This window comes from Leptidea sinapis, chromosome 10 (genome assembly GCF_905404315.1).
Source record: "Leptidea sinapis chromosome 10, ilLepSina1.1, whole genome shotgun sequence".
Classification (NCBI taxonomy): Eukaryota; Metazoa; Arthropoda; class Insecta; order Lepidoptera; family Pieridae; genus Leptidea; species Leptidea sinapis.
In genome coordinates, this window is record NC_066274.1 from 8,466,768 (window position 1) to 8,478,059 (window position 11,292).

At 34.2% G+C, this 11,292-nt stretch overlaps 1 protein-coding gene across 1 annotated transcript; it reads left to right on the forward strand.

Moving 5' to 3' along the window:
• The first annotated feature begins 339 nt into the window (after positions 1-339).
• LOC126966606 (trans-1,2-dihydrobenzene-1,2-diol dehydrogenase-like) lies at positions 340-11,010 on the forward strand. The gene is made up of 6 exons (XM_050810767.1): positions 340-403; positions 5,565-5,772; positions 7,112-7,403; positions 8,211-8,457; positions 10,024-10,177; positions 10,816-11,010. Exons 2-6 carry the CDS (start codon positions 5,565-5,567, stop codon positions 10,932-10,934), a joined length of 1,020 nt encoding a protein of 339 aa, XP_050666724.1. The 5' UTR covers positions 340-403; the 3' UTR covers positions 10,935-11,010.
• Positions 11,011-11,292: the final 282 nt, after the last annotated feature.

The window sequence follows — 11,292 nt, forward strand, 5'->3', positions numbered from 1 at the left end:
AAGATCTATAACTTCTAAACCAATAATTTTCTATTACAAAACTACATTAAAAATAGTTTAGTGTACGACTCGCACTTGACTGTAATCTTTAATATTTAGTTTGATCAACAATTCGATTGTTGCTTTGTGAGAACCTAATTATATTTTTCCATAAAAATGTAGAAGCATCGTGAGTTGCAACCCAGACCAACCGCATCTTTTGTAGTCCTACGATAAGCAGTATTAACCGCTGATAATGGTTTGAGTATATCAGTATGTTATTTTGTTATTTACAACTGATATCAGTAATCGCTTTTCTACCATGGAATCGATTGTTATATAAGTGGCAACTCTGTATATTTTCAGATCAACGGCAGTTCTCGGACGTGACTCGTGTTCTTGTGTTGCTCCATAATACGCCAAGGTAATTAAATAAAATATTCTTCACATTGCTACATAAACACTAGTCAAGCGATCTAAATTTTCATTACATTTGAGTGCTGTGTATTATATTATCGATTTAAAGCTATAACTATTGATCGCGTGAAAATTAACTACGATTTGTATGGCGTCGAGAAGCGCTATACTATGATGTTTTGATCTACTGTTACTAGATGGCGCTCTTTTGACGCCGATCGAATAGGCAAAAAATCTCACCCATAGCACTCTGTTTGAACACTCGTTTCTACGAGTTTAAATTTGTAATCGAGATAACTAATTAATTAAGTATCGTCGTTCATGCGCTGAGGTAAAACACATAGGTACCCAACCTATGTGTTTTCGGCCAGCCCGTAGAAGAACATTAGTAGTTATAATAACTATATATGACTCATAATAAAAGTTTACATTTAAATACTAAACGTTTTCTTATGTTGTTTAATATAAATCAACTTCATTTTACTTATTCTCTTCTTCTTCCTTCATTATTTTACTTAAGACCAATTTCACATTTCATATAACACTCTTATGCTGTATAATATAAACTTCTTAACTTCTTTTGCAACAATAACATTAATTATTATAACAGTGCTTAGCTGAAGTACCTACCTACTTAGAATTTGTCTGGACATTCCTACATAAAGACAAATAGAAACACAGTCAATAATTCAAGTACCTAAATACTTTATTTTGGATTCGGTTTGTTTGTAGTAAACACAGCAATTATTAGGTATTCAATGTTCAGTTTTTACTGTGCTATAATTTATTATTATTTTACTATAATATAATTTAATAGATATTTTATACGATAAATCTAAATTGAAATGAAATAGTTAACCCATAAGGACGGACGATAAACTGTAATGGTCTCTCATATTATTCTGTTGTTTTATAGACACGTGTATTATTTTAGAAGTGGTCGTTAAATCATTAAACTGTTATTATTAACAGTTTTGTATTCGTTAACGAATTAACTGTTTTTCTTCAACGAAAAAACCTGTTGAACAAAATAAGCTAATAAATTCAATCAACGTCTTCGCCCGTAACTCGCAATTAATGAAGAAATTGAGTGCCTCACTCAGCTTAATTGAAAACAGTTGACGAATTTGCGAACGAAAACGTTGACTTGATATTATATTGACGAAATAGGTACTACGTTTAAATTAAATTTAGCAATGTTGTTAATACAATATGAAGTATGAACCTAATAAAAACCTAAATTATTAATAAATGCATTAACCGATTTTTCAAAACCCGTTGACGATTTAACAGTTTTTTCAACCTGTTGACCATTGACAAAAAACAGTTACATTAAATTAATTTAAAAAACTTCAATGACACACCTCTGAATTTATTGTTGTTTTATAACCCGTCTATAGCACATGAGTCGCTTGTCGTACCGCTTCGCTGCGGCGTATATTTGAGCGAAGCAAGGTAAACTGTGTGCAAAAATAAGACAAAATGAATCAAACAAGATTTGATCAATCGGCTCAATTTTTAAATATATATAAATGGCGCGTGCTAATTTAGAATAGTTTGTAAATCATGTTTGTTTTTAATTATAATAATTGAATCAAGTTGAAATTCAAAATTCTGTCTCGACAATAACCTAGAAAATGTTGAAAGCTTACTATGAGCTTATTTTTTTTTAAATCGGTCCAGAAATGGCCGAGAAACCATTTAACACAGAAATAAATTGGAGTCTCCCGGTGGATATGAATATATGAATAACCGTTTAATTAAAGTACTCATGTGCCTACCGTTCCTGCCTCCTGCGCTACAGAATGTTGCGGTGGGCTCGCCAACACCGAAGAATTTTTGGACTCCAATATTAATAAATGCTACCAAAATTAAGACAAAATGATTTAGAGCATTATGGTTGACTGTCCCGGATTTATTTTGTTACACGTATAACTAACCTACCTAAATGTTTCGGACACCTAAAGTTGCAAATAGTTGTTCTATGTCCAACTAGCTGCTGCCCGCGGTAATAGTCGCGTGAACGCTACAAGCAGCAAAAATACTATGTCTCCATCTAGCGAAATAATAAATAGCCTATAATGTTGTCCCAACTTCTTGTCAATGTTCATGCAAAATTAGAATTGAATCTATTCTCTAGTTTTTGCGTTTTGCCCGGACATACATACAAACAAATAGATAAACAGCCAAAATTATATAAACAACTGTTTTGGCTTCGGTATTGTCTGAAGAACACACAGTTATTAAAAAAATATTCCATGTACAGTTTTAACATTGTTACAATTTTATTAAAGCTAATGTACCTACTTATTGATAAAATATGAACTGTATTGTGTAACCCACCTGCGATTTCCCTTAAATTTGTTATGTTTCATGAAGTTTTATCAAAAAGAAATCATTTAACTAATTTATGAGTAAGTAAGTGTTAAATACATTAACCTACGTAGGAACCTATTAAAAATTTTCAATGTTAAAATTTTATAATCTGCAGGCTCTTTTACCTGATCTAGTTTGAATGAAAGATTGATAGAAATAATGGAATTAAAACTTAACCTCACGTTTTTTTTCCTAAATCTTTGCCGAGTTCACAAACTCGCACACGTTCACGCATCACGAATCACGATGCATCAAAACTCCAAAGACCTTTGTGTCCCACGACGAATAGGTATTGCTAAAACATAGTATGCATCTCTACTCCGTGGAGTTTTATATTTAAATGTTATTTAGTTATTTACTACAAAGTGAAAAACTAGATAACATTTTAACCACCAATCAAAAAACCTCAACTATCGGCGTATATTTCTTTATCTTTAAATAAAATCCGCCAGTTAAATAATTTAATAAGTAATACCTATTTTAAAACCCTAATACCCTAAGAGGATACGAGGTGACGAGAAATACACAGCTTAATACTTAATTAGATTTCGGCGTGCAATTCATGTCGTCAATTTAAATTTATATTGCAGTTATAGTTTATTTTTGTTTTCCGTGTAGGCGACTAGATTTTATACAAAAAGCTAAATATTATGTATCACGCGGGAAACTGTGCGATTCCACTACTCGGGTGCCTTGAGCCCTCCGACCTCGTCTCGTACTAGTTCTTGGTGAAAATTGTTACATTAGAGATGATTACTTGGTAGAAGCCAAGTCGGTTTAAATTAAGAGGCATGGCTGTACCATCCTTTTCTCAAAGCAGTTCAGGCCATTATTTAGCTCCTATTACATCGTTGTATGAACACGGTATATATCAAATTTCATTCATTTTAGGATACAATAATTAGTTTTTAGTGTTTAAACTAAGGAAAAACTTAAATAACTTTGCTGTGTGAACGGCTGGATCACTTGGATCGCTTCATTTTGTGTCTTCTACCGCATTTATCACGGGGAGTGTTCCGAAGAGTTTTTAACCTGATTCCTGCCACCGGATTACACCTTCGCACGACAAGTTAGGATATCAGCCCACCATCTGGATGTGTGGCGGTCCTCCACAGTGCGGTTTTCAAGGAGCTTTCTTCCACGTACTACAAAGCTGTGGAATGAGTTCCCTTGTACGTTGTTTCCGGGACGAAACGACATGGGTACCTTCAAAAAAAGCGCGTACACCTTTCTTAAAGATCGGCAACGCTCTTGTGATTCCTCTGGTGTTGCAAGAGAATGTGGGCGGCGACCACTTAACACCAGGTGACCCGTACGCTCGTTTGTCCTCCTATTCCATAAAAAAAAGATGCATTTCTTAATCTCATATATTTTTATAAAGGATTACAAAGTTAATTAATTATGTAGTTGGTGTTATATTTACTATTCAAACAAAACAAATCTTATAACTATATTTACAATACTACAACTACATAAAATTAAAACTATCATTACGTGGAAGCGTACCAAGTTGGTGTTTATGTGGCAAACTTACATGGCACTTTCGAGAGTTACAAGTTTGGACGGCTTACATCTAATTAATGTCAACTTTGGAATCTAAGGAATCGTCAATATAAGCATATATTAGATTAAAAAGTATTTACTGTCCAGACTTGTCAAAAATAATAAATTGTAACATTAAAGTCTCCGAGATAAACCATAGAGACAGGAGAGCTTTGAGAAACACTGTTGCCGAATCTCAAGAAGTAGTTACAAAAATAAGAAAATCTCTTGAGACAGAGAGTTGCTTTAAGAAAATCCGTTGTTGGTATGCAAGAAGTAGAAGGTATCGGATAGGAAAAAAAGTGGAGTTGTCTACAAAAAGAAATGAGATACCATCAAAAAATTACTTGTGAAAAAATCAAGTCTCGCAACTCAGTTCTTCTACTGTAAAAAGATAAGATCCATGTAATACCAACTCGGTCAATTTATTCAGTACCTAATTAAGGGTTCTTCTGTCTTAAGTTATTACGTAATTAGCTAACCAACATGTTACAGTGCCCATATCAATGCTTAAAAACTTATATGGTTTAAATTAACAGATTGGCTTACTCTTAACGAGCTCTATTGATGTCGTGAGGAGTTCCCTTTTATGCAATTTCCCCACTCTCTACATTTTCTTTTTTTTTCTACTATATTTATTCATCTGACCGACATCACAGTGTTTCTCCATCGGAACAGTTAAATCAGAACATATTGTTGCTAATTATTATAATATACATAATCTTACAAAATAAAACTATCCCTACTAATATTATATATGTGAAAGCAAGTTTGTTTGTTACGCTTTTACGCTACTGCACCAATTTTGATGAAATTTAGTACAGCGTTGGACTAGAGATTGGGAAAGGATATAGGCTACCGTTTATCCCAGAAAATCAATAGTTCCCGCGGGATTTGTGAAAAAATTACATTCACGTCGATGAGCTATAGTAATCTTCCTCGAAATAAGATTCAGATAATTTGTTGGGAACGGGAGAGAAAACGGGAACCGGAACTGGAATAGTACATGAGCTAATCCTCAATTCCAAACTTGCTTATAATATTTAAGAACGCTTTATCTACGCGAAAGAAGTCGCGGGCAACAGGCACTATTAAATAATTTTAATAATAAATCAAACGCTCGATTAGGACGTCGATACATAATATCATATCATCTAAATGATAACAAATCATCCTTCCTTATTACTTACCTACTGATTACACGCGTATAATTCTAAACACCTATTAATAATCATGTTTCTTTATTGTAGATGCCAATTCGCTGGGGTATTGTAACTGCGGCAAAGATTTGCCATGACTTCGTAAATGCCTTCAATTCGTATCCTGGTGACAAGGGAGATGCGGTTATCGCGGCAGTGGCTGCTCGTGACAAGAGCAAGGCCACCGAATTTGCTAAACTGCACAATATACCCAAAGTTTTTGGTTCCTACAAGGAAATGGCTGAGAGCAAGGACATTGGTATGATATGATGTGCCTTTATAAGAGCAACTTGTTTACCATTATTAAATTTCAATTCACCTTCGGGCTTTAAGCAACATAGCCCTAACGGAATTCTCTATCTGCATTCAGCTACGCAGAAGGGCTTTTTTTAAGAGACGAGACGAGCAGGACGTTCAGATGATGGTAATTGATACGTTTGCCCACTACAATAGAGTGTCGCTCAGGATTCTTGAAAAACCCGAAAATTCTGAGCGGCACTCTAATTGCGCTCGTCACCTTGAGACATAAGATGTTAAGTCTCATTTACCCAGTAATTTCACTAACTACGGTGCCCTTCAGACCGAAAAACATTATTGTTTATCGGTCATGAGGAGGTCTGCTTGTGGACGACTTGAGGATTATCAGATTAACGGAATACTCGTTTGTCTTCACAGTGTATAAAGAATATCTAAAACTACAATCATTCACAAAATCCTAATCTACGGCGCGTTATCTATTACGTTTCCGTTCTTGATAATTGATTGAATTCGACTGACGATAATGTTACCTCTTATGCAATTACCTGTGTTCGTGACAGTGGCCCTAAAAGACTTTGACGAGGAAGTTTGAACCCGTCGATATTCCGTCGTTCGGTTACCTTATATTTATATAAGAATATTATGAATTCGCAATGGTGTTTTTTCCCGGATCTCGATTACTTCGATAATTCTTCATGAAATTCGATGATTTAAACATCATTTTAAACTTATTTTTGCTGCTATTGATGAATGTTATTAAGGGATTAGATAATTTTAGGATGCGCAGTCTGTTATCGTTTTATTACATTCATTTTGTAAACAGTTTATTTCTAATTACTTCTGTGACTTTTATAATTATTAAAAAGTTATGAAATTTACCAAGTTCATACCATTCTATTCTTATCGAAATTGAAAAAAATGTGTCTTTTCGAATTTCTATTCTTCTATTCGTAATTCTAAGGGCTATTCAAATAAAAATCATATAGCCTCAGGGATAAAATGATATACAGGCTAGAAGGAAGTCTTTCACCTAAAATGGAATGCACCCAGTATTCTTTTTATGGTCTATTCTTATAAAATCCATAAGCAAATTGCCTCCTGTGCGATAATTTTCTAACAGTTGAATGTTGATGCCAGACTGCCGTGCGTACTTATGCCGGCATGTAAACGCCATGCAAACTTTGTGGCAGGTTCAGCTAGTTTTAGTATATTTTTTCCCTGAATCATAAAGTAAAACAAAGATAATATCATACAAAAAAACATAATACATTACTTAAAAGATGTCTACATAGAAATGTCGAAATATGAAAAAAAAATTGATAACCAAATGTAATTTTCAGATGTTGCATATGTTGGGTCTTTAATACCTTACCACTACGAACTCGCCAAGTTATTCCTCGAAAATGGCAAACACGTTCTCTGCGAAAAGCCCTTCTGCCTCAATTCCAAGCAAGTTGTTAGTTTGGTCAACCTCGCTAGGAAGAAAAATCTGTTTTTGATGGAAGCAATTTGGTCCCGCTTTGCTCCATCATATATTGCACTAGAAAAAGAAATTCAAGCTGGAAAATTGGGTGAACTGCAATTCGTCGAAGTTAACTTCGGTGTTCCAGTCTCTGAAATTGCCAGACTCAGGTGAGTCTTCCAGAAAATTCGCCGTACTATACTATAATTACGCTTTTGTACGTAGATTCTAATCATGCCATAAATCATTGTCTGGTATTCATCTACACAGAAATTCTTTAGGATATATCGTCAAAACACAACGAAATCATCGAATTACTTTTGTAATTTAAGTAAAATTAATAGCAATGGCTTAAATTCCTCATTTGTTGCTAGATAGCATGCGCTAATCTTACGGCGAGATGACCTACAGTATGGTTTGACCTCCTATGGTAACAAATAAATCTTTTTTGGATAGATAAGATAGTCGGATGCGGCGTTAAAAATTTTTTATTGATAATTTTACAACCATTATTATGGCATAAAATATTCAGTACATTTTATACTCGTAATATCTCTAGCAGCCTAGCAGGTATGCGTGAAACAGATATTTTTCGTATTGATAGTAGACATTAAGCATGCTTGTGTACGAGCCCTTTAGACCAGAAGAAAAATAGTACGTTGCTCACTTAATTTCATTGAAAGCAGAGAGTTGTATTTCCTTCCCGCTGCGCTAAACGACGTTGCCGCTTTCCGCCCCTCATGGTACGTCTTGGTCCTCGGCTTTGCCTTGGCCAACATGTGTTCTGACACATCTTTACTGCCCTATGTATGCTTTATTGTAATATACTATTTATATAACTTTTCCGCCCGCATATTTGTACCTACGTTTAATAAATGACGCACTTTCATCCCGGCACTTTCCGAGAAGATGTAGTATATACCATATAGAGTCCGAAAGATTAGTCCGAGTATGAAAAATAATCGTTATCTTTTCAGCAAAAAGGAGCTGGGAGGCAGCGCAATCCTTGACTTGGGTGTATACGCGTTGCAATTCGCTCAATACATCTTCAAAGACGAGCCCCTTAAATGTACAGCCATCGGCAAATTGAACAGTGACGGTGTCGACGAAGTAGACAATGTGATTCTCGAATATTCTGGAGACAGAAGAGCAGTTCTTAACATCCACGCTAAAGCTCAACTATGGAACAAGGCTACTGTTTATGGGACTGCTGGTCGCGCAACGGTAAGATTTTATTATAACTGTCTTATCTAAGGTTCCATTAGGTTATTAAAATAATTGATATCGGAAGATATAACTTTGGTCATGTTGTTCAACATAGATAAAATCATTAAAAATATTAAGCGAGCGATAACACTAATACTGTAAACAATTTACGTGGATTTCGTGATTATCTGAATAACATTTAATTACATAATATTATTATTACTCGTAGGCATTAATCTACCATTAATGCCTACAATAATTGCAACGTCATGTAATAATTATTATTGTCATCTAAGTAGGAAATGGGTGCGTAGATCTTATCAACATCTCATATATAATTATTTAAGTATGTAGGTACCTACTTGAAATAATTGTTTGAGTATTATATCATCATCATTTTGCTAAATAATAGGACTTATTGTCCTCTACGAAGTGATCTGATGATTTTAGTACAATTTTATCGTTTCCTGCATTGCAAAAAAAGATTTTGAAGTTGCGATTTTGATATCTAACAGTAAGGATATAATAGGGAGTCCCACAATTTTTTACTTCCTTGCAAGTAATGGGATCCAAAACTTAAAACAATAAGCAATGCTGAATTTCATATAGGTAATAGCAGGAAAAACGGCCTTTATTATGGGATTCCCGATGATACCCTGGTTTCGACTCGGAATCACCGAGCCAAAGAAGTTCTTTTTACAGTTTAGTTGTACCTATGTGAAAAAATATCCTATAGAATCGTATTGAAGGTTATATTCAAATGGTTAGAATGCTATGTGGACTGTGGTGTAAAACTGGTATTAGCAGAGGGATTCAGCCCAAACGGCTCTTCGAAACATTCTCCATGATTGATTTTATAGAAGATACTGAAGCGACGCGATGTGTATTGCAAAAGAATCGAGTCGTTTACTAAATTAAATATTCCAAACTGATATTTCGGAGAACCAGACCGGAGATGAGAGCAATTTTACAAAATGGGCTACATTTTGTAAAATTATTATACAGCGCCTTAATTAGTGTCGCTTTAACTGTCTGTTACATCGTGGTGAATATCTCGCTCTATATATATGTCACTAAGTTGGCTGTGTATGGCTCGAAATTTAGAGAATTAATCACAAACCACTATTAATCTGATATTAGGCAAGAAACTAGGAAAGATATTATAGAATAGCAGTGATACGTTAGAGTGGGATTTCTTGAGTTAGCATACTGGTACGGCCCGATTTCCTCCTTCCATATCCCTTTCTCCTTTTATATTCCCTTATTTGGTTCCACATCACTCTTCTAACTACCTCTTCTTCAGGTGTATGTGGTAATTCTTTAAGAAAATGTATTTTTTAAGTATCCTATCACAGGTGGCCTTACATAGCGGATGTTCCTTCTTTACTCAGTTGCACAGAGTTATGATAGGACTGCCTTCGCCTCATACACCCAACAGTTATAGGCGAAGAGCCGATTACTAAAATATTTAGCACACAAACCTGAAGCTTTCGATAGAAGATATTATAATCGTTGTTACATTCAAGCTCTTACATAGATATTTAATACTTAATATTTAAATATTATGTACATTTATTTTTTCAGGTAGAGGATCCGTTCCACTTCCCCGATACTTTGATTCACGTTGACGGAAAGGTGGAAAAATTCCCACTGCACACCTCAAACATCCACTACAATTTTGACAATAGTGCTGGTCTGGTCTATGAGGCTTTGGAAGTCGTGAGATGTATTAAACAAGGTCAATAAGTTTATTCTTTATCTATCTATCTATTATCAGGTATTCCAGAAAGTGTCAGAATATGTATTCGATAACCACGTAATTATTTTTAGAGACAAAATACGCTTGATCATGGTTAACGGGCACGCGTTGTACGAATACCTACCAAATACTCTGACGGCCTTACAAATAAACTTGGTATAAAGTTATAACTGATAATAAAGAAAGAAAAAGCAAAATGTTTACAATATCGTTGACATCACTGTCAACACAATGATAATTCTGAAGTTTTCCGAATGACAAGATGCCTTGCAAATAAACGCGGGAAACGTAATACGTCCCAACAAACCATTTGTAAGCAAAATGTCTATTTGTAAACATTTTACATATTCTTGGTTTATGCTTAGTTATAACTTTATGCCAATTTTATTTATAAGGTTGTATGAGTCTCTAAATTATATGAATAAAAAATACTTAAAGAATACAAATACTGAAGATTTAATTTTGCGCTGGACTGTGGCAATTTTAAACATTTTTTTTATATTTTGTCTATGAGTAAATAAAGAATGACAGAGTTAGATAGCATCAATAATATTTTTTATTTATGGACATTTTATTAAAATACTATTTTAATAACTAAAAATATTTTTTGTGATCAGGACTTATTGAATCGCCAAGAATGCCACACAAGGACAGCATCACCATTGCGAAGCTAGAAGACTCAGTGAGACAACAAGTTGGAGTTGTATACACTGTTGACAGCCAAGAATTCCCTTAGCATATCATAAACTGCCAAATTAATTATGAATGAGACATTAAAATACAATGATTTATTAAATCAAATATAATATGGTTGTCATTGTTTTTATTTTAACCTCAACCAGATGCTTCTAACTTTTAAGAATGAAAGTTTCTTTAGGCTCACAGAGCATTTTTGTTAGTATTTAACAAAGAGAATGTAAATAGTAAATACTACACACGTGGAGTCATTTGATATAAGTTTGAAATAATAGTAATTACAGTATGGCGATTGGCGACGAAGTATTATTCGGCTTAGTTTGAAAACGAACAGTTGCTTACAACATAGTGGATTTTGGCCATTTCCGTTCTTTTACAAGATTATATCTGTCATCTAT

Coding starts and splice junctions, on each gene's coding strand:
- LOC126966606 (XM_050810767.1), top strand. CDS start 5,565: ATGCCAATTCGCTGGGGTATTGTAACTGCGGCAAAGATTTGCCATGAC. Junction 5,773..7,111: donor GGCTGAGAGCAAGGACATTG/GTATGATATGAT, acceptor TGTAATTTTCAG/ATGTTGCATATGTTGGGTCT. Junction 7,404..8,210: donor TCTGAAATTGCCAGACTCAG/GTGAGTCTTCCA, acceptor TTATCTTTTCAG/CAAAAAGGAGCTGGGAGGCA.